The sequence below is a fragment of the Drosophila sulfurigaster genome, chromosome 2R (assembly GCF_023558435.1).
Source record: "Drosophila sulfurigaster albostrigata strain 15112-1811.04 chromosome 2R, ASM2355843v2, whole genome shotgun sequence".
NCBI lineage: Eukaryota > Metazoa > Arthropoda > Insecta > Diptera > Drosophilidae > Drosophila > Drosophila sulfurigaster.
The window spans coordinates 21,170,127-21,192,694 of record NC_084882.1 but is presented as its reverse complement, the minus strand read 5'-3'; the positions used below and the strand labels follow the sequence as shown (position 1 = coordinate 21,192,694).

The following is a 22,568-nucleotide window of genomic DNA, read 5'->3' as shown; positions in this document are numbered from 1 at the left end:
AACTAGTATTACATATCCATTCTAATTTAATAATTCTCAAATTTAAAACAAAATGTTCTAATTGTCCGCTAGTTGTGAAGACAAACGAAAAGCTGTTAAAAATAATTGGGCTATTGCATGCAAAGTGTGGCCAAACTGGCAATAGTAGTAATCAGATCATTGTTGTCGTAAATTAGAATATTTTAAATTCAACTCCACGGTCACGCTGGTGTCTGCGCTTGCGCTTTTTTGTTGGCTTGTTTTGAACGTTGTGTTTGAGTTTTTATCACCGCCAATAAGTGTTTTTACTAAATGTTTGTGCATGTTTCAGTGTTTATTGCGTATATTGTAAATAAAGTATGTCGGTAAAAATAGATAATGGTAAAATAGAAACAAATGTTAGACTGCGCCATAAAGTGCTCGCCGATCCCGAACGGGTTCGAAAAGATCTTGAACATCAGCGTCGCATAACTCGTTTGCAGCAGGTAAGACGCAATATCAATTGTTTACATGCTCTTTTACAACATTACGAAACACTGCATAGGTGCGCGAGAAATCGAATGATATAGCGCGACACATACGCCAAGAGACTGCAGCCGAAAAGACGCGGCAAGTACAAAAACTGGAGAGCGTCAAGCAAAAAGAATTGAATGTGTGGCGCGAGCATGTTATGGCCAAAAAACACCAGGACTACCGCACGGCAGTATTTCAAGTGGGCGCCGCCCATCGAGCCGCCCTTGTGGAAATCGAGAAAAGTGAACAGCAAAAGCAGCAGCAAAACGAACGCATGAAAAAGTGTCGTCGTCTTGCGGCCACAAATAGTGTCAAGCACACGCCAGCAAATGTGCAACGTTCCACAGGAGGCAGGGACCTCAATGTGGAAGGGCGTGCCACTGCAGGCACACAGACACCAGTGCAAAAGACAACGGAGGGCAAAGAGAATAGAAAATGTTGCAAGTCATGGAAATGTCCTGGGAAAAACAAGTGTCAGGATGCCGCTGAAATCTCCGATTGCAGCTGGGATGATGAGCAGCTTGAGGCAGCGCAACCCGCTGAATGTGCCCCAAGTAACAGCAGCAGCGGGCGACAACTGCAAAAGACGCCGCCCATCATTCTCGATGTAGACATAGAAAGTGAAGATTCTCTAGAGATTTGCACACGTAATGGCATCGAGATTAACGATCGGCACATGCAAACCAATCGTCAATTCAGTCGTGTTGTGCGCTCCAGTCCTAGCAGCAGTCCAGTTCGCCAAACTAAGAAATGTGTTTCGCGTCCGCGCTTCACGCAAATCTCAGATTTGGTGCATCGCAACACGATGGACGAGCCGCCTACAACGACGACCACCAGTCCGACACGGTCTGTGCAGCGTGTAATAACAACTGAAACGAACACTACATCGCCCAAAAGAACTTCATCTCCACCAGCAGTAGTAACTTCACCCAAACAGGCGCCTGTCCAAAAGCGCTCTTCGCTAAGAAACCCAGCCAAGCAGGCGGCTCCAGCGAAAGTCATCGATGCGGGCATCAAACGCAGCTCAACTGTGCAAACAGTTCAACAGCAGCCTCCCGTCCAGCTGTCGCGTTTGCAGTCACAGGCGCCTGTCCAGGACCAAGCCACGCAAGTACCTCAGCAGCAAATACAACCTCATCAACAGCCGCAGCTGCCCATCCAGCCAATTCCCATGCAACCCATGCCACCATACATGCCACAACCCATGCCACCACATGCTGTTTATGGTCCGCCCATGATGCCTGGTTATGCGGCTCCCATGATGCCTTACGCCTATCCCATGCATCCGTATCCAACAACAAGCAACTATGTAGCACCACAACCTACTCAGCAAGCCTCCAGCAATAGCGCCACTGTGGTTCCACCACTCCCACGCACCACAACCACCACCACGACACGTTCAAGTGTCTCTACTAGCAGCTATGTGGTGCGTCAGAAACCTGGTGCGGAGACTAACACATCGGGCCGTGTGCAGTTCTATGATCACAATAACAAGTATACCCGCAACTATAAGGCGCCGGAGGAGTCGGTGCAAGTAAATGTGCCGGATGCATCACATCTCAATGCAATGGACCATGCACGCATTGAGACACAGCTCGGTAAACTGCGTGAGCAGGAGCTAGACAAGCTGCGGTAGTTCGAAAATAACCCTTTCTTTTACTTGATTTTAATTATTAATAAATTTGCAGCAAAGTCACTGAACAGCGTGGACAGAAAGCGTTGCAGCGGGAGCAAGTACGTCGAGATTGCGCCGAATTAACAGAGAAATTGGACGCGCTTTCGCAGCAACAACCTCAGTTGCTTCCTAGTGATGTGAGTATATAAATGTATTGCCCATTTTTATATTTAATTGTTTACTTTTTGCAGGCAAACTTTGTGGCGGGTCATCGCTATGCGGACTTGGCTTCGCGCAGAGAGCAAAAGATGAACGAGGTTATGGAACAGATGCTTCTGCGACCAGCGATTGTAACCTGTCCCGAGGTGCGGCCATCCAGCAATCACAATTCCCCAAGAAAGTGTCATCACACAAAATCAAGTGCGCCATATGCCATCAATGTTGGCGATCCGCCCGTAGGCAAGGGCGATGATGCAGTGGACACTGCCAGCTGCTGCTCCTTACTGCTTGACTACGTGGATGATCAGAGCAAGCAGCTACGTACCGAGCTGAAAGGCATTCACAGTAAGTCTGCCAAGTCGATGAAATTGCGTAATTTGCTGCAACGAATTGACAAGATTCGTGGACAGTTGCTGAACGAATTGAAAGCTGGGGACATGAGTGGCGATAATGCGCAAAAGGTTATTGATTCCATACGCCAAGAACGTGCTAATTTGAATATCGACATGACACACAATCTTGACGAACGCGAGATGGAATTGCAGAAAAAGGAGGCAATTCTTGAGCAGCGTTTACGACAATTGTACCGGCAACAGCAGAGGCTGGCCGGTCAAAAGGAGCGACAGGTAAAGGACAGCGATGAAGGCACGCATGAAATCATAATCAAGGTACGCAGCGATGGAACAGTTAAGCAATGCGTACCTAAGCGCAAATCGCATAGGAAAGCAGGAACCACAGAACCTAGCAAACCAACTACTTCGTCTTCAACTGGAAGCAGCACATTGTCGACTGAAAAAAAACAGGCGGAAGTAACATTGAATCAACGCCAGAACTCCATTGATTCAAATTCTACAGCGTATCGTGAGTTGCCTCCCGTTAACTATGAGAATATTAGAGCAGCTGTTGCTGCTACTGCACCTCCTCCGCCTCCAACTGTAGCCACAAGTCAAGCTGAGCCTTTGAATCCCATTATTGCACATTATGTGCAACGTTTACTGACCATGTCGCAAAGCGCAATCAATCAGCTGGGCGTAAGCAGTTCGGATGTATCGACGCCTGCTGATTCTATAGTCAATCAGCCAGGTAATATAAGCTCTGGTCCGACGGCAGACGATACTTTAATTAATCCACAGCGTATGGAACGTGTCAAAGCTTTTATCCAGGAGAATCGCAGTTTCATTAACGAACTGGAGGACACGCTGCAACGGGAACAAGAGCAGCAGCAGCAAAGACAACAACAAATTCCAGATCAACACACAAGTGAAGTCTTTGATGAAATCTGGATGAAGCGTTTAGCCAGCAAGATGCAACTTCAGCAGCAACATAATCAAAAGAATCTGGAGCATCAAGCGCCACAATCGCAATCACAGCCAGAGAAAGATCAAACTCAAAGCAGCCAAAGAGGCCAGACTAGACGCTCAGTGACTATTGCAACCGATACTGAAAGTGCTGCCAGATCTTTGGCTCATTTACTATCAAGTCAGATGAAGAGCAAACAGATGGCCATCAATGAGATAAGAACTACCTCAAGAACCTCAGAGATACAAACGCAAAAACAATCCCAAAGACAGACGCCGCAATCAAAGCTTCACTCTCAGACGACATCGAAGACGCAGTCGCAGGTCATCAACGAGGTGAGCAGCAGCAGTGACAAATCTGCAGCACGTCATGTTGAACGCTATGCCAAACTCACCGAAAACTGTACACAGCGCATAGCCGAGCTAACCGAGCTGATAACCAAGGTGCGTGGCGAGAAGAATCGATTGGTAGAGGTAACGCTGACTTCGGCTAGCGAGGCAGAGCGTCACTCCACCGAGTATTTCGATTTGCCACCGCTGCACGAAAATGGACAGAAACAGCTAGAACAACGTGGTTCTCGCACCATGTCCGAAGGTAGCGATGCCACACAATCCAACTCTGAAGCGCTGCCGTTGCCCCTGCAGAAGCACAAGTCAACGGGCGCCAGTCTGGACAGTGGCATCTCTGTATCGCGGCCCATGACTGCCTTAGGACAACAGGAGCTGCCCGAAGCAGAGCCCTTGTCATTGGGTTCATCCAGCCAACCAGGCACGCATCGTCGTGGCAAGGCGCCGCCAGCCACAATACGTCGTTACAGTCCACAGCTGGCGGCCGAGGAAATGGCGCATGAGTTGTCCACCATTACTGAAATTGATACGCCAGCGCAGTCGCATATTGTTGCTGCCCAGGTGGAGCCAATACCCTTTCCCACCTTTGAGCAGTATGCACGCGAACTGAATGTGGATGTCTCTCAATTGGATTTCAATCAAAGTGTGCGCTTACAACATGAATTCGATGAGCTCATCAAGAGTATTAGGGAAGCCGGTGTGCGCCTAGATTACCGTGAGTTTCCCAGCATCAGGGAGTATCTACATGAAACTTCCTCTACTCAACTACGTATTCGTACAGAGAGAACTTCAATGCAACCAGCACCATCGATGACAGCTTCGCAGATGATGAAGGAGATGCGTCTGAGTCATGTCAGCGTTCGTGAATTTACTCCACGACACGAATATATGGAAAGGCTAATGGCAAAACTGCCGCCGGAAGAACGCGACATGATTGACAGCGCCAGCTTGGATAGCACCGATTCATTCAACGTTGAAGCGGAGTTGCGTCAACGACACATATTGAAGGCCTCGTTCAAGCGAGGTCCGCCCAGCGATGTGGACGTGGCTAGCAGCACGCGACGTGAAAGTGTTCCACCCAATGCCAGTGCAACTGCACCTGATGAGAGCGGCATCGAACACTTGTCGCATTCGCTGCATGAGCAAGCACGCCAGCGGCGTCCAGCTCCAAGTGAACAGCAGAATCACAGCAGGCAATATTCTGGCATGCATCAACGAAGCCTGCAACATCTAGATATAGAACAGCCCAGCATTCAACACGTAGGAATACTTAATCCGAGCATGCATCAACGAAAACAAGAACGGCAGTTGCACTCCAACAGCAGCCACAGCAGCTCATCCGAGTCGGAAAGACAACCACAAAGAGCAGGGGCATCTTTTCACAGATCCAGTGAAAACTTGTCCCAAGATCCGCCACAAGAAGTCAGTCAAATGGGACGTTCGCTTAATTTGCGAGACTTTCTCACCAAGGAGCTTCTCAAGCACGGACGCGGCAAACGGATGGCCAGTGGCTCCGACGGCACTGACGATTCACTGAAAGGCCAATTTCTGCAGTCGGTCATTGATTCGTTATCAGGTTCAACTTCACCGGCAACTCCAGGTGGCCACACACATGTCACAAATGCAACCAATGACAGGCAAAAGACGTCCACACCAGTAGGCTCTTTTACTACCGGCTATGAGGCTGGTGCCACGTTGCACAGCTCGGACTCGCAGCTCTTCTCGATGGACAGCCACATCTCGGCGGTTAATTATGCTGATGGAACGCCACCAATTCCATATGAGTCACAGAGTATGCGCGCTGATCGGGGATCAGCGAGTCGTAATGCAAAAGCCGCACATAAATGATCCGAAATTCTTTAGAAAGTTATTTATATTACCTTTTAATCTGATTATATATTGAAAACAAAAGTGACGAATGCAATGTAATTATCAATTATTTATGTATATTTTTAATAAAAAAATTATTAATGTTGCATACAGTTTTTTTAGCTAAGTATTTCAAGTACAGAGTTCACAGAGTGATTGTGGTTCCGATTAGATCGGATTATATTTTAAAGATTTGTTTAGTTTCTAATACTAGCTAATGCATTTTTTGGACTTTGTGAAAAACTCGCTGAATTTCATATGATTTTTGCATCGTATGCTTAGTTATAGCACCCATAAACAATAATAAACTCATAATATTAATTGAGTTCTCGTTGGGTATTTCGATATACATATAATAAATATGTAATTTTTTCATATTTTTAATAATTTCGTGACATTTGACTTCACCTTGTCATTGTATTCTATGTGATAAATTGCTGTTTATACTTAAGGCTTATATATATAAGGCAGTACATCTAGAGACTTTCACTATTTGACCTGTACTTTGGACACCGACAAAAATCATACTATACTACACAATATCGAACATAAGTACTCGCTTACAAACTTAAGTATATCATTTTGGTACGACTCTAAAAGAAAACTTGAAAGTCTTCTTTTTATTTCGGGTAAATGCGAATCTAATTGACCCACTCACAATTGTTTCTACTCCTGCTGCTCCTCGGCTGCTCGTTGTGCTTCTCTTTGTTCCTGCATCCGTTTGAAAGAGTCGCTAGCAACCTTCTTGAGAGCATCGGCTTCTCCGCCGGTCGCTTCCACCATCTGTCTCAGGACTCCACGAGATTTCTTCAACAGCAAATGTGGTACATCGAATTCCGCTGCATTGCCGGCATCCATAACAATGATGCGTTCTGAATCCATGACCGTGTGCAATCTATGTGCCACAGTGAGAACGGTGCAATGACGAAACTTGACACGAATTGTTCTTTGGATCAACGAATCAGTTCTAAAAGTGAGAAAAACTCCCATATAATTTATGTATGTTAATTAAATTTATTTATTGACTTACTGTGGATCCACATTGGCAGTGGCTTCGTCCAGCACCAGAACCTTGTTGTTGCGCAGAATGGCACGTGCCAGGCAGAGCAACTGTCGCTGACCCACACTGAAGTTACTGCCACGTTCGGTGACCATAAAGTCGAGGCCAGGAATGGCTGAGCGTAGCTCGACATCTTCCAGAGATCGCCACAATTCCGCATCGCTATATCGCTCAAAGGGATCCAGGTTATAGCGAATGGTGGCGGAGAAGAGTACCGGATCTTGTGGAATAATGGATATTCTAGTCCGTAGCGTCTCCAGTGAAATGCTGCCCGTCTCTATGCCATCTATGTAGATGCCACCCTCAATGTATGCCAAACGAAAGAGTGCACCTATCAGCGACGATTTGCCTGCTCCAGTGCGACCCACAATGCCCACCTTCCAGCCAGGTTCAATGGTCAGGTTGAGATGCTTAAGCACAGCTGAGCCACTGGGATCATACCGTAGACTCAAGTCACGGAATTCCACCTGTCCAAGAGTGGGCCACTGCTGAGATGGCTCTTTACCGAAGGGTTCTGAGGATTCCTGCTCCAGTTCCGTGTATTGGAGAACACGTTCTACACTAGTCATTTGTTGCAGGGATTCGGCCACCTGTCGGACACCATATTGCACCATGCCTGTGAGTATCATTGCCTGCGAGATGGCCAGGCCAACATTGCCGCTATAAGTAGCTGAAAAGAAATACGAATATATTTTAGTAAGTAATGTTAAAGAGGAACGCATCGAGAGACTGTGGACTCACTTTCACTTGAGATAATGAAGCTGAATGTAACAGCAGCGAGAAAAGCGCAACTGACGCAGTCCAGCCAGAGTCCCAATGTCGTGTTCGCCGCCATCGTTAATTGCCAGACGCTGCTGTGTACATCCTGGAGTAAATCAAATTCCTTGGCCACCACGTCCTGCATCTGACGCGAGCGTATGATCGAGAGTCCCATCAGAGATGAGCTGAGGTGCGAGAACACAGGACTACGGCAAATACCCTCCAGACGTTTCAGATCCTGTGACGGACGCAAATACAGCTTCAGGATAAGCATATCGATAACAGCCACAATCAGCATGGCAGCTATCAAGATGGGATTAACCACAGAGATGACAATCAATATACCAAACATCACTAAAGCAATCTGTATAAAGTCCATCATAGCACGGGGCAATAGCTCATCAATAGCGCCCATATCCTTAGAGAATCGATTGAGAATGCGGCCCGAGGGATTTGTATCAAAGAACCGCATGGCGGCATGCAAAATGCTGCTGAACATACGATCGTGCAGCACCTTCGAGGCATGCATGCACGTCTTGAAGAAGAGGAATCCTCTGAACGTGGTCATCACCACGACAGCAATAATGAGACCACCGTAGATGTACATACATTCGTAAGTGGTGAAACTGGTAGGTTCTCCACGAGATCTCAGGTCTTCTTGCTGTGTCCAGATGTTAGAGAAGTAATCAGAGCTGCTGCACACAACCTGGGATAATAGCATGACCAGGACCATGAAGCTGAAACTGAGTAAAGTGCTGCCCGCCTTGAAATATTCAAACCACACACGACCCGACACACCACCAGAAGCTTGAGCCTCAGCTAATTCCTCGTCATCTTCATCGGCATCTGCCTGATCAGTACTGTTGACCTGTTGAATCGTTCCCAATTTAAAATCAGTTCATCAGAAATTCGGTTTCTACTTACCGATTTAGTGCCCTGCGTAGAGTTGCTGTGCTTTCGAATAGGTTGGTAACTGTAGGGTGCTCCATCGATATAGGGTATGTCATCATCATCTTCGGACTCATCCTGTAGACTTAGTGTCGTGTTGGACGAGGAGTTGCCAATGGCACTAGTCTCAGTCTCCTTAGGTCGTTCCAGTAACTTTGCAAAGTCTAGCTCACTATTGATCAAATCCTCGTATTTTCCTTGCCTCAGGATTCGACCCTGATCTACAATCACAATCCAATCGGCCTCAGAGAGAAAGTGCACTTGATGCGTGACAAGCACGCGCGTTGCTTTCTGTTGTGCTAAACGCCCACGTGGTCCAATTACCTCATCAAACAAATGTCTTCCCACGTGAGCATCTACAGCACTTAAAGGATCGTCTAGCAAATAAATGGAAGCGGGTTTATAGACAGCTCGAGCCAAACTAATGCGAGCACGTTGACCACCGGATAATGAAGCTCCACGTTCCCCTACAAGCGTTTTATCGCCATTGCTTAATTGCTGGAAATCCGTTGTCAAAGCACAGCATCGAGTCACATCCTGATAGCGCTTACGTTCGTATTGCTCCCCAAAGAGAATGTTATTCCTGACGGTGCCGGTGAAAAGCCAAGGCTCCTGCGAGGCATAGGAAAGATCGCCGTGTATCACGACGCCGCCATCCACAATGGGCAGTTCGCCGAGCAACAACTGGAATAGTGAGCTCTTTCCAGCGCCGACAGGACCAATGACTGCACACAGTTGACCTTTTTCGATTTGTAAATTAAAATTTTGCAGTGTACGATGAGGTTTTTCTAAGTCCCAGGTGGCATTGACGTCCTTTAGAACAACAGCTCGTGTATCGCCTCCATCCTGCTGCTGTTTATGAGTCAGTCCCTGGACCTTCTCGTCGCGACCCTCCTGCAGCAGATAGGCCTGAACACGCCGCAGAGAAACCAATGCTTCGGCACCAAAGGTAACTGCTAGGGGATACCAAATGGCGGCCACCAACTGCAAAATGTTGTAGTAGCTGGCGGCAGAGAACACAAAATCCGCAGTTATCTGCTGACCCATGAGAGCGGCTGCAGCGAGAGTGATATATAGGGTGGATCGCTCCGTGAAAACCATTGTGCTGAGGTAGAAACCACGCAGGTAGGATGCATAGCGAATCTGTTTGATTTCGCATCGTCTGGCTTCCGCAACGACCGCCTGGAAAGGTTTTTCCCAGGCGTACATCTTGATTACCTGTATGCCCTGCACCAGCTCATTCATGATTCCCACTCTTGCATCCGTTCGCTCGGCAATCCGCATTCGCAGCACCGAAGTCAGCTTACTCAATGCCGACTGCAGTGGTACCGTCTTTAGCAGCAATCCGACGACACCGACTAAGGCCGGGATGCCAATTCTCAAGTAGATCAGATAACAAGTGAGTACCGCTTGGATGGGCATTATCCAGATCCAATGCATAAAAATGAATCCATAATCCAGGCGATTTACATCATTGGATAGCAGATTGATGAGGTAACCAGCAGGCGTTTGACCCGCCGACTTCATAGACAGACGCAGGGTCTTTCGGTAGATAAGAGAGCAACAAGCTATGCGCATTCTAGCTCCAATCAGGCGTTGGCTTAGATCCAAGTGATGTATAAGGAAGCAGCAAGCTAATGTGGAACCCACCAACACTCCACCAAGGCAATAAAGATCATTCCAAAAATAAAAAATAGCCTGCTCAAATGTACTCAGCTCGGTTTGATTGGTGCCGGTAATGACATCCTTTATATGTTCTTTGATCGGATCATTGCTATTTATAGCATTGGGTGAATTGCCTGCAGCTTCTGCTGATCCAAAGTTGGTCACGGCTCTTACAGTGCGGTTCAAGGTTTCGGTAATGTTGGTTGCCATAACAGGCGAAGTTGTCCTTTGGAATTGCATCAATAGTTGAGCCAGCACAGCGGGTATAAGAGTTCTGCAATAAATAGTCCGTGTATTAAGACCACAAAAATAAGTGTGTTGCCAGACTAAACTCACTTGATTACAATGTAGACAAAGCTCATGATGCCATTGACAATCGTTGGCCAAAGGAAACAACGAAACAATGCGTTTCGCAGACGAGGCTTGTGCGATTTGCGATGAGAGCGCTCCAGCTCCTTGAACCATTCACTACAAATATATTAAAATTAACACGGATTTCGAAGTGCTTGTGCTAATGTTTTACTCTTCGAGACGATCTCCTAGCTGCTCTGAATGATCTTCCTTCATGCATTCCGTTAGATCACTTGTATTAAGACCCCGTCGCGATCCACGATATAAAAATGGCACCGCCCAGGCAAATATTAATTGCGATAATATGTTTGCACTTTGTCGGGGGTTCTTTCTTTCCGGCTTGGCGCTGCTATCCATTTTGTCATAGAATGGGGAATGCAGTTACCTGCGGCTGAAATACAGAATGTTCGTATAAATTCTTCTGTTGATAAGACAAAGTAATCTTTGGCGAGCGACGTACGCCTAATTTGGCACATCTTTGCAATAAAGCCTGGGTGTAAACCGCATCAACATCGTGACTCTCAGCATATACGACTTCTACTCTATATTTTCCTTATCAATACTACTACATACTACCCCAACCGACTGAGCGACCTTGTGCACAATATTTTATACTGATAGTCGTCTAACTAATGTCTAATCGACACAGTTTGGAGGCGGTAGTAAATGTTATCTTTCTATGAGTAAGGAAATAAAGCAACTAAGTTGAGTTTGACTATAAATCGTGGTCTATTAATATGTGATATCTCTGAGCACCCATTGGAAACTGTGGTGAGGTATGGTCTAAACGTACCGCTTTATTCATAACTTACACTTTTCATATTTGCAAGCTTGTTTAATGACTCAACGTTGAAAAACGAGCATTCCTTTGAGCGGGAGCGATTAGGGGAATTCTGCAGACCCAGACTCGTAAAACGAAACAGTCGGTGCTCGTTATGAGTAAACAGTTCGCGTTACCAACTTATTTATAAAGCTGTTTAACTGCTTCTTACTTTCTCAGATTGCAAGTCCATTGTTATGCGATATGAATCAAGTATTAGAAAAATAATTCTTGTTCAGATAAAAGTGAAATTGACTTGATAAATACGAACTTTGTTCAACATTATCTAGCCAGACTAAAGAGGCTCTAAGCTTAAAGCTATGTATGTATCTCTAAATGGTCCAATGCGTATCGGTCGTTCACTTAGTTGTTTATTTGTTTTATGTTTATGCACATACATATGTCTGTAATTGATAAGATGAAGACACCTAGGCATAAATCAAATTTGATTTAACGACGTTGACAATTTTCGCAATTCTTATGACAATAATCATAATTTTTATTAATTAGCGTACATCCATTGCACTCGCAGCTCGTGTGTGATAAGCTGTCTAAATGGCGCTTCTGAAAGTTGATGCATGCCCAAAGTTCCTGACAATAACCTAACCTGATGACCCACATTTCTAAAATGGTTCTTTTGCAAGTAAAACTTTTCCAACTACCAACAAGTTAAAAAGTTTAACAGTATGTGAAATATGTCAAAACTTTGAAGATTGCAAAACGCTGTACAATGCGACTGTTAATTCACTCAATGCAGTTGAGTTATAACGCAATATAGAAACATTCTACTTTATAGGGTTGGAGATTCATAGTGCGTTCACTTTGTTTCAATCAAGACTGATCAATTTGATTGTGTGGGACGACGATAAAGTATTATAAGTGCTGTCGCACTATATCAGGCCCTTACATTTAATTGAACTGACTTTTAATTAACATTAAATTGCTATCTTTTTATTTCAATTAATTCTGAGAAGCGCTAAATAGTTAATTTCGAATAGATGGAAAACTAATTGACGTTTAAATAGTTTTTATAATAAATTACATTTACATACTATGTCATGTTTAATAATATAGGGAGTTATAATAAAACTATATTTGTCAAAATTCCCAAAAATATAATTAATGTTAAGCCTTGGCAAATAAATAAACAGAAGAAATAATTAAGTTAAAGTCAAACTGCAATTAGGCTGTGCACATAATTATCAAAATGAACTCTGGAATTGATAGCAAATTATAAATAATTGCATTTTTATTATAGAAATTTAATTGCAAAATGGTGGTGATGAAAGTGTTTTAGATTCAAATTTAATATTTTTCATGATTTTTCAGAGCTGTAGTCTACCATTAATTGGCGTAACTGATGTAAATAAAAACGCGTACAAACAAATTGGCAGCCGAATAAGCTGTCGAAATGCGTATTCACCACACCAAAATGTGTTGAACTCAACACGCACTATGTGTGCTACTCTCTCTATTTCTCTCTCTCTCTCTCTCTCGTTTTTCATTTGGCAAGAACAACAACAGCAGAAGTACAAGCAACAGTTGTTCCACAGTTGTTCTGTTTTACAGCTTGCTAAATGAATGGCGAAAAAAGAAGACACAGATTTCCAACGGGATTAGATTTTTCTAATAAATGAGCATACAAGTAATAAAAGCAGCACACAATTCTATATGTATGTGAGATGATATAATTGATAATTATCAGCAAAACGATAATGTGAAATACGAAAACTGACTAACAAACCGGCAAGCACAGGCAAGTGGTTGTTAACAGGGAATCGAAAGGGGAGTATAGCGGGCACCTTGGAGTCAATGGCATTATTCCGCCGGGGGTTGTTGTTGGCATTGGAATGCAGTGAAAAAGCAGCTTGCGGCATGCTTAAAAATATCGCATTGTCTACGGACGACAAATGGAAAACTTTGGTGAAAACATGAAACAAACGGCAAGACAATTATTATCAGACATTAATGACGTAAAGCAAAGGCAAATTGCTACATAATCAAATGACATACATACATATGCACATATTTATTTTTTCTGGTTGCTTGATTCACATACCCAGCTAAATGTTTGTATTGAGTGGTACACTTAAATTAATTGTTTTATTTTATCACAATTTGATTAGGTTCACAGCACTGTTAATTATTTTGCTTCTGCTCATCGAGTGGGAACCACTTGAAGCTTTCGATGTTGTAACACGTGCGTAAAATACACCAGCCGTCGTCTCTTTATGATGAGTATTCTGGCAAGCACGACAAGCATTCACGTATTCCGCGACGCCGAATCAAGCACCACCACAATGGCGCACAGCTCGAATGCAACTAAAACAGAAACTGAAATGAATGGAACATACTCGTACTCACAATGCTTATTTGCCTACCACTCGAGTCTCTGCTGCGCCCCCAGAGGGAGAGCGTGAGAGTAGGAGGTAGAGAGAGCAAACCGTTTTGGTTTGGCAAACAAATGCTTTTCACTCAGTTGGGTCTTATCGTTTGAGCGACATCTGAGAGTACACATGACTACACAAAAATCGACGCAGTAGAGAAGTCTATAATCATGAAAATACAACCCATTTCATCATATTATTAAATGTAATTTTCAATTTTTAATAAACCTGTCTGGAATCAATATTTATTATTTTTTAATTCAAATAAAGTCCCTTAATAGTTTCTTGACTATTTATAATTTATTTTTTAAATTAATTAGAAGATAATTAAATATTTGATAAAATTGTTTTTATTTTATGACTATCTTATGGCTCTTCGGAAATGTAGCGGTTAAAAAATAAAAATGTCGCTTTGAACTTGATTTTCAAATCGAAAATTTAAATTGAAAATCGAAAATTTAAATTGCTGAAGCTTGTCGCATTTGTCACCAGTTGTAAGTCAGTTCTTTTTCGCATATCAATTGATTTTAGAAGTATTCTTCGGTTGAGTTCATAATACACTATGTAACATACAGATGTCTAAATATAACCCATATATTATTTACATATCCTATAAAGACTTCTTGCAGGTCAATTACATTAGTTGTAATTGTATATTTATGCGGAACCAAAACAATTGCTGTCAGGTTTTTATTATGGGAAAGTGACATATTTATAAGAAGGTTGGAGGAAGTATCGCAATACATAATCTGCGAGCCCTGATATTTTTGTTTGAGCATTTAACCATTCCCCCTGTGATTGCCGAAAACAAATCTTCGGCAGCGCTACTGCCGAAACACAATTTGCATGGCCAGCAATAAGATCGAATCGAAAGAAGGTATTTTTCAGTCCACTCAGCGTCTATCTACTTTCGTTGAATTGTTCGCTCTTCGATCGGTTTCTTCGTTTTCGTTCGCTCGTTGCTCGTTTATTCGTTCGTTATTCGATTTCGCGCATATGATTAAAGGCACACTGGCCTGAGGGACGGCAGATATGTTGAAATGACGGTGAAATGTATCTGTCAGATACTCAGTTATTTAGTACGCAGGTAGTCGTAGCATTTTTGCCAAGCATTGCAACCAAGGTAGCCGCCCGTCCACCGATCTTATCGCACCTCAAGCTCAGCATGAGAGTCTGACTCGGAATCAGAGTCAGAAATGGAGAGTCGGAGTCGCTGTAGGTTATAAGGCACAAGTCGGGCAGCATGTCGAATCAGTTGTATGTTGGCCTTGCCCTTGTCGGGCCGTGAGTTTCGGGTTTCGGATCGTCTAGCCTGCTGCTTGGTGTCTTTCCTTTCGCAATAGATCGTCTCGATTGTTCTTGTTTTCCTGGAGTATGAAGAAACAGCTGGGCCGCGGCGGCCTGCTGAGCTGGGCGCTGCAGCTGCTCAAGACGCTGCTATTGCGCATCATGTCGCAGTTTAAAGCCGAATGCCAGGCCAACTATCCATGTCAGAGTCTACATATTGTACCCAAATATGCACCAATACCACGCGTCAAAGGATTACCGTTAGTCGGCACACTCTTTGACTTAATAGCTGCAGGAGGAGCACCAAAGTGAGTTTAAAATATATACCTGCCCAGCAGTTTACAATTGAAACAACAACAACAACAAACAACAACAACAACAAATTCGCTCCAATATGCAGATTACATAAATACGTGGATACACGACATCAGCAATATGGTGGCATCTTTCGTGAGTGTCTAGGCGGTACACAGGATGCAGTATTTGTTTCATCCGCGCATCTGATGCGCAGCATCTTCCAGCAAGAGGGTCACTATCCGCAGCATCCGCTGCCGGATGCCTGGACCTTCTACAACAAGCGACATGCCTGCCAACGTGGACTCTTCTTTATGTAAGTGGCGCATGAAATGAATTGCAAATCAGTGCTCAAGTTTTCGGTTGTCAATTCTCGCTTTTCGTTTGTCTGTTCTCGGTTCTCGTGCACAGGGAGGGCGCTGAGTGGCTGCACAACAGGCGTATACTTAATCGGCTGCTGCTCAATGGTAATTTGAATTGGATGGACGTGCATATTGAGAACTGTACGCGACAATTGGTGGATAAATGGCGAGCGGGCACCGAAGAGGCGCAGCGAAATAAAAAGCACTACGAACTGCCTCAGCTGGAGCAGCAACTCTATCGCTGGTCCATCGAGGGTGAGTGAAAAATACCACACAAATTCAGAGAAAATATACTAGCATTTATTAATCTTGCAGTACTTTGTGGCATCATGTTTGGTTCCACAGCCTTGGCTACTGTAGAGATGCAAACTGCGCTCGATCAGTTCACACAGATTGTTCATAAGGTCTTCGAGCATAGCTCCAGACTGATGAACTTTCCGCCCAAATTAGCGCAGCTGCTGCACTTACGCATCTGGCGCGACTTTGAGCAGAATGTCAGCGAAGTACTGAAACAAGGCGCCGCTATCATTGAGCTCTGCATCAACACGCAGTCGCAGCAGCCGCAGCCGGCATCAGAGGAGGAGGAGGCGCTGTATCACAAGCTTCAGGCGGCAGCGGTGCCCAGCGAAATGATCAGACGCATCTTTGTGGATCTGGTCATAGCAGCAGGTGACACGGTCAGCGGCAGAGACGCAGCTACAAGCACGCTTGCGGCATCACTAAAGGATTACTTCTTTGTTCTTCTTTTATGCAGACCGCCTTCAGTAGTCAGTGGGCTCTTTATGTCTTGTCTCAGGATTTAGTTTTGCAGCAACGCATAGCTGCGGAACGAATAGCAGGAGAGTCACAGGTGTTGCATGGTGTGATCAAGGAAACACTGCGTCTTTATCCAGTTGCCCCATTTATTGGACGCTATATGCCACAAGATGCCATCATCGGCGGTCACCATGTTGAGAAGAATGTCAGTTGGATAAGCCATTTGATCTTCACAATTGTTTCACATTGTTTTCTCATCTGGCTGCTTACAGACCATGGTGCTCATCTCGCTGTACACAGCTGGACGCGATCCATCACATTTCGAGCAGCCCCTACGAGTATGGCCCGAGCGTTGGTTCCTTGGTTCTTCGGATCAAGTGCATCAGGCGCATGGAAGTCTGCCGTTTGCCATTGGCCAACGTTCCTGCATTGGCCGGCGTGTCGCTCTCAAACAGCTGCATGCTCTGCTGGGCAAATGTGCCACCCAGTTCACGATGCAGTGCCTCAACGAAAAACCCGTGGATTGTGTGCTACGCATGGTAACAGTGCCGGATCAAACGCTCTGCTTGGCACTGACGCTGAAGCCCGAAGTGAAACCAATCCACCTGGACAATGCAGTGTAGCTCCTTCCCCATCTTAATCCCTTAAAGAAAAGTGATCTGATTTTATCTTCCAAAACACCAACAATTAGCAACTGTAGTCTTATTGTTAGTTATTAGTCTGTAATAGTTTAATTAGAAGTATATACCACACCTAGCAAAAAAAAAATGGTTTAAAAAAAAACAAAAAAAATGTATTAAGAAACTAAAAAAGGGTCTTAACATAAAAAAAATGACATCACAAAAAAAATATTAAAATAAAAAAAACAAAAAATAGTCAAAAGTTAAAAAATCGACGGCTCAAGTTGGATGAGAGTGTTTTTCTAATAGAATCCCAGTGCTGCGCTCTAGCAGCCGCAAAAATTGATTTTCATCAATCCCACGCGGCTGTGGCGGCTGTTGCAGCCGCTCGAAGGAGTCGCTGGCCAGTTTCTTGAGTGCATCCGCCTCGCCGCCAGTCGCCTCCACCATCTGGCTGAGAATACCCTGTGAGTTCCTCAACAGTAAATGCGGCACATCGAACTCCACGGCTTTGCCGGCATCCATTACAATGATGCGATCCGAGTCCATGACAGTATGAAGTCGATGAGCTACAGTAAGCACTGTGCAGTGACGGAACTTGACACGAATTGTTCGCTGAATTAATGTATCAGTTCTAGTAAAGCAAAAGAAAAATAAGTAGCTGTTGAAACTTCAAATAAATGTAGTTGCTTACAGTAAATCCACATTGGCAGTGGCCTCGTCCAATACCAGAACCTTGTTGTTGCGTAGAATGGCACGTGCCAGACAGAGCAACTGTCGCTGACCCACACTGAAGTTGCTGCCACGTTCGGTGACCATAAAGTCGAGGCCAGGAATGGCTGAGCGTAGCTCGACATCTTCCAAAGATCGCCACAATTCCGCATCGCTATATAGCTCAAAGGGATCCAGGTTATAGCGAATGGTGGCGGAGAAAAGCACCGGATCCTGTGGAATAATGGATATACGAGTCCGTAGCGTCTCCAGTGAAATACTGCCCGTCTCTATGCCATCTATATAGATGCCACCCTCAATGTATGCCAAGCGAAAGAGAGCACCAATCAGGGAGGACTTTCCTGCTCCCGTGCGACCCACAATGCCCACCTTCCAGCCAGGTTCAATGGTGAGGTTGAGTTGTTTGAGAACCGGCTGATCATTGGGATCGTAGCGTAAACTTATGTTACGGAACTCTAGCTTGCCTTGCACTGGCCAATTTTGTGGCAAATCAATGCTATCGCAAACATGGGACTCTTGTTCAAGTTCTGTATATTCCAAAACACGTTCCACGCTGGTCATTTGCTGCAGGGACTCGGCCACCTGGCGAACACAATACTGTACCATGCCCGTTAGTAAAATGGCTTGCGAGATAGCCAGGCCAACGTTGCCGCTGTAAGTAACTGAAATTGTTTTGGGTTATTCCAGTCTCAAGCTGAGGAAAACGGTTTAACTTACCCTCGCTGGAGACAATGAATGAGAATGTTACGGCAGTGAGAAAGAGGCAGTTGATGGCATCAATCCAGAGTCCAAGTGCCGTGTTGGTGGCTTCAGCCAGTTGCCAGACGCTGCTATGCACATCTTGAAGAGCATCGAACTCTTTGGCTGCCACCGGTTGCATCTGGCGTGAGCGTATGATGGAGATGCCGGACAACGTAGATGTTAAGTGTGAGTAGACAGGACTGCGGCAAATGCCCTCCATGCGCTTGAGATCCTGTGAGGGTCGCATGTAAAGTTTCAGCACTAGAAGATCGATGATAGCCACAATTATCACTGCGGGGAAAAGTACGGGATTCACTACAAGAATCACGGCCAAGATACCAGCAATGACTAGACCATGCTGCACAAACTCCAGCATATTTCTGGGCAACCACTCGTCCATGGTGCCAATATCCTTAGAGAAACGATTCAGAATTCTGCCCGAGTTGTTGTTATGAAAGAATCGCATGGTTGCGTGCAGAATACAATTGAACATGCGATCGTGTAGCACCTTGGAGGCGTTCATGCACGTCTGGAGGAACAGGAATCCCCGGTAGGTTGTCATAATCACCACGCCCACGATGAGACCCCCAAAAAATGTACATGCACTCGTAGGTGGTAAATTTGGTGGGCTCGCCCTGGAAACGCAGGTGCTCCTGCTGTGTCCAGAAGTTGGCAAAGTAATCAGAGCCGCTGCACACGATCTGGGACAGTAACATGATGCACACCATGAAGCTGAAACTGAGCAGTGTGCTGCCAGCACTGAAGTATTCGTACCACACTCGCGCAGGGATGCCTCCCCGTCGCTTGAGCCTCCGCCAAGTTGTTTTGCTTTTGAGGGGGCTTTGGCTGATCTGTGATCTGCAATAGTAAATTTTGTTTTGATATAATACATCCATTAATTGATATTTGTAAGAGCTTAAAGCTCATATTGGAGTAGATACAGTTTGGTAATAGTTATAATAGATATTTCCAATCTACTTATATTTTAAAAATATACATGTACATATGTATGCTATATAGTATACAAGGAACTATCGTAACATCATTCGAAAATAATAGATTATATAAGACGAAACTATCCGTGAAAAATTATCAGCCATCTATTATGTTAAATCAAATTTATTTCACAGTCGCAGTCATATAAATAAATTAAAATCCCAGTCTTTATATTTTTCCTCGTTGATTCTTAAATTGTTAACTGCTTAAATGTGAATTGCAATTTATGGCTGTTTAACTTTTAATTAAACTTAAGTAGTAAATTCTTGACTTCCTTAACTCACACTCACCTGTGACTTGTCATGTGTAGAGCCGCTTTTCTTTCGTAATGGAAGACTATCAGGCTGTTCATCGCCATCCACATCCTCTTCATCGTCCAGATCTTCGGGCTCCGAAAGTGGAGCCTTAGCTGGAGACTGCGTTTGTGTCTCCGGCTTTTCAGCCATCGGTTCAGTCACTTCACTGGGACAATCTAGCAGCTTGGCAAAATCTAAATCGCTGTTGATGATCTCTTGATACGTGCCCTGCATCAAGATTTGACCATGATCTACAATGACAATCCAATCGGCCTCCGAAAGAAAGTGTACTTGATGTGTGACTAGGACACGAGTTGCCTTCTGCTGGGCCAGTCGTCCACGTGGTCCAATCACCTCATCGAACAGATGTCTGCCAACATGAGCATCCACAGCACTTAAAGGATCGTCGAGCAAATAAATTGAGGCAGGTTTATAGACAGCGCGAGCCAAACTAATCCGAGCACGTTGACCGCCCGATAGAGAAGCTCCGCGATCTGCTAGAAGTGTTGTGTCGCCATGGCTCAACTGTTGGAAGTCCGGAGCTAAAGCACAGGCACGGGTCACGTCATGATAGCGTTGAGGATCGTAGATTTCGCCAAAGAGAATGTTATTCCTGACGGTGCCGGTGAAGAGCCAAGGCTCCTGTGCCGCATAGGAGAGTTCATCCTGAATAATGACGCGACCATCAACTATAGGCAGCTCTCCCAGAAGCAGCTGAAGCAATGAGCTCTTGCCTGATCCCACTGGCCCGATGATGGCGCAGAGTTGTCCATGTCCGATCTTTAGATTCATATGCTTCAGTGTGTGCTGAGGCTTCTCCGTGTCCCAGCTAGCAGTGACATCCTGAAGAATGATGGACTGCTTGTCGGCAACCGCTTGATCTGGTGTCAAACTATCAATCTTTTTGGCACGATCCTCCTGCAGCAGGAAAGTCTGAACGCGTCGTAGCGAGACCAAAGCTTCGGCAGCCAAGTTGACAGCGAGTGGATAATAAACTGCTGCCACAAGCTGCAGAATGTTGTAGTAGATGACCACTGAGAATACAAAGTCCGCCGTGATGCTCTGGCCAAGAAGTGCGGCTGCAGCTAACGTAATGAACAGTGTGGTGCGTTGTATGAAGAATCTCGTGGTGCGCTGGAAGCCATACAAATAGTTAGCATAGCGAAGTTGTTTGATCTCTCTACGGCGCGCATCGGCAACGACAGCTTCAAATGAGTTTTCCCATGCATACATCTTGATCACCTGAATGCCCTGCATCAGTTCATTCATGATACCCACACGGACATCGGTGCGTTGCGCGATTTTGCGACGCAATGTTGAGGTCAGCTTACTCAACGCTGTCTGGACAGGCACCGTCTTAAGCAGCAATCCTAGCACTCCAACAAGTGCTGGGACACCAATCTGCTGCCAGATGATGCAGCAAGTGATGACCGAGTGAATCGGCAGTATCCAAATATAGTGAGTGAAAACCAAAGCATAATCCAGCCGGCTCACATCATTCGAGATAAGATTAATCAGATGGCCCGGTGGCGTTCCACCCACTGTCTTCATGGAGAGTCGCAGTGTCTTACGATAGACGAGCGAACAGCAAGCGATCCTCATGCGCGCACCCATCATGCGTTGCCGCAGATACAGATGATGCCACAGAAAGCAGGCCACAAAGTTGGTAGCCACCAACAAGGCGCCCAGACTATAGGCATCGTTCCACGCGTACTGGACAGAGCGGCCAATCTGCTGCCAAGTGCTGTTGACAACAGTGACTGGAACTGTGACTGAAGTGACGTTGTCATCCTTTGGAGGCAATGCGGTACTGGCAACTAACGCCACATGTCGCAACTGCAGCAACAGCTGAGCCAAAACTGCGGCTGTTATCATTCTACGCGTCCACAGACATCAGAGAGAGATACGTTATCAGTCAACAACAACAAGAATACACATATAAACGCAAACTGCACTAGATTGATAAGATTTCGCTTACTTGAGGGCAATATATATGAAGCATAAGACCCCGTTGATGATAAAGGGGGTCCAGAAGCAGCTGAGCAGGGCATGACGTAGATGCGGCTTGCGAGATTTAATGCGTGCCGTCTCCAGCTCCTTGTGCCATTCCCTAAGCATTTATGTTACTACAAGATCGATTATTGCAATCAGTCAACTACTCACTGTTCAAGGCGATTGCCCAGCTGCTCGGACTGATCGGCTTTCTGGCATAAAGTTATGTCATCTGCCGTTAATCCGTGTCGCGATCCATGGTACAGAAAGGGCACAGCCCAGCCAAATATGAAGTACGACAGGAAATTCGCTTGTTCACAGGGATTCTTGCGGTGCGGCTTCTGGCTACTGTCCATGCTAAAATGCTGGAGGATCAGCGAGTGTCTAGCTCCGAACGGTTAGCGCGCCTTCAAAAGAATGCCCGCTCATTTTTAAACAATTACTCGGGCCCAACTAATCTTATCTTCAGCGCTTGGGGAGTGTAAAAAATCCACAATTGTCGTACCAGTTATTAATGCAATTAAGTATACATAATTTAATTTCAGCATAAAATCTTCTAATCCGTCTGTGCGAATCTTCTATACTCTACTCAAAAATTTTTACGCTTATCGCACTTATCAATTACCCCGATTAACGCTAATTTGGTGTTATTAAATTGAAG

At 45.0% G+C, this 22,568-nt stretch overlaps 3 protein-coding genes and 1 pseudogene across 6 annotated transcripts; 2 read left to right on the top strand and 2 right to left on the bottom strand.

Annotated features, from left to right (window-relative positions):
• The first annotated feature begins 67 nt into the window (after window positions 1–67).
• Window positions 68–6,069, top strand: LOC133838977 (uncharacterized). Of its 3 annotated transcripts, none has more exons than XM_062270253.1 (5): window positions 68–464; window positions 524–2,124; window positions 2,181–2,304; window positions 2,359–3,960; window positions 4,036–6,069. In XM_062270253.1, exons 1-5 carry the CDS (start codon window positions 339–341, stop codon window positions 5,818–5,820), a joined length of 5,238 nt encoding a protein of 1,745 aa, XP_062126237.1. In that variant the 5' UTR covers window positions 68–338; the 3' UTR covers window positions 5,821–6,069. The 3 variants fall into 3 exon arrangements, with proteins under 3 accessions (XP_062126237.1, XP_062126236.1, XP_062126235.1); XM_062270252.1 differs by having other exon boundaries at window positions 2,359–4,687; window positions 4,754–6,069; XM_062270251.1 differs by having other exon boundaries at window positions 2,359–6,069.
• Window positions 5,927–13,642, bottom strand: LOC133838980 (ATP-binding cassette sub-family C member 4-like). 2 transcript variants are annotated; one of them, XM_062270256.1, is made up of 7 exons: window positions 13,526–13,642; window positions 10,797–11,033; window positions 10,610–10,741; window positions 8,585–10,547; window positions 7,643–8,528; window positions 6,872–7,571; window positions 5,927–6,808 (listed from the first exon to the last, which is right to left on the bottom strand). In XM_062270256.1, the coding sequence occupies exons 2-7, from the start codon at window positions 10,979–10,981 to the stop codon at window positions 6,508–6,510; spliced, it is 4,167 nt and encodes a 1,388-aa protein (XP_062126240.1). In that variant the 5' UTR covers window positions 10,982–11,033; window positions 13,526–13,642; the 3' UTR covers window positions 5,927–6,507. The 2 variants fall into 2 exon arrangements, with proteins under 2 accessions (XP_062126240.1, XP_062126239.1); XM_062270255.1 differs by having other exon boundaries at window positions 10,797–11,015; window positions 13,504–13,635.
• A 1,409-nt stretch (window positions 13,643–15,051) lies between these two features.
• Window positions 15,052–17,302, top strand: LOC133838986 (cytochrome P450 315a1, mitochondrial). Its single transcript, XM_062270265.1, has 6 exons — window positions 15,052–15,426; window positions 15,519–15,728; window positions 15,824–16,029; window positions 16,090–16,451; window positions 16,529–16,735; window positions 16,803–17,302. The coding sequence occupies exons 1-6, from the start codon at window positions 15,206–15,208 to the stop codon at window positions 17,151–17,153; spliced, it is 1,557 nt and encodes a 518-aa protein (XP_062126249.1). The 5' UTR covers window positions 15,052–15,205; the 3' UTR covers window positions 17,154–17,302.
• A 73-nt stretch (window positions 17,303–17,375) lies between these two features.
• Window positions 17,376–22,538, bottom strand: LOC133839000 (ATP-binding cassette sub-family C member 4-like; annotated as a pseudogene).
• Between the last annotated feature and the right edge of the window lie 30 nt (window positions 22,539–22,568).

Bases quoted from the DNA above. Each gene is read 5' to 3' on its own strand.
- LOC133838977 (XM_062270251.1), top strand. From the start codon at position 339: ATGTCGGTAAAAATAGATAATGGTAAAATAGAAACAAATGTTAGACTG. The intron at 2,125-2,180 runs GTAGTTCGAAAA...ATAAATTTGCAG, and splicing joins CAGGAGCTAGACAAGCTGCG to CAAAGTCACTGAACAGCGTG. The intron at 2,305-2,358 runs GTGAGTATATAA...TACTTTTTGCAG, and splicing joins CTCAGTTGCTTCCTAGTGAT to GCAAACTTTGTGGCGGGTCA.
- LOC133838980 (XM_062270256.1), bottom strand. From the start codon at position 10,981: ATGGATAGCAGCGCCAAGCCGGAAAGAAAGAACCCCCGACAAAGTGCA. The intron at 10,548-10,609 runs GTGAGTTTAGTC...TATTTATTGCAG, and splicing joins TTTGTCTACATTGTAATCAA to AACTCTTATACCCGCTGTGC. The intron at 8,529-8,584 runs GTAAGTAGAAAC...ACGATTCAACAG, and splicing joins CTACGCAGGGCACTAAATCG to GTCAACAGTACTGATCAGGC.
- LOC133838986 (XM_062270265.1), top strand. From the start codon at position 15,206: ATGAAGAAACAGCTGGGCCGCGGCGGCCTGCTGAGCTGGGCGCTGCAG. The intron at 15,729-15,823 runs GTAAGTGGCGCA...TCTCGTGCACAG, and splicing joins CAACGTGGACTCTTCTTTAT to GGAGGGCGCTGAGTGGCTGC. The intron at 16,736-16,802 runs GTCAGTTGGATA...GGCTGCTTACAG, and splicing joins GTCACCATGTTGAGAAGAAT to ACCATGGTGCTCATCTCGCT.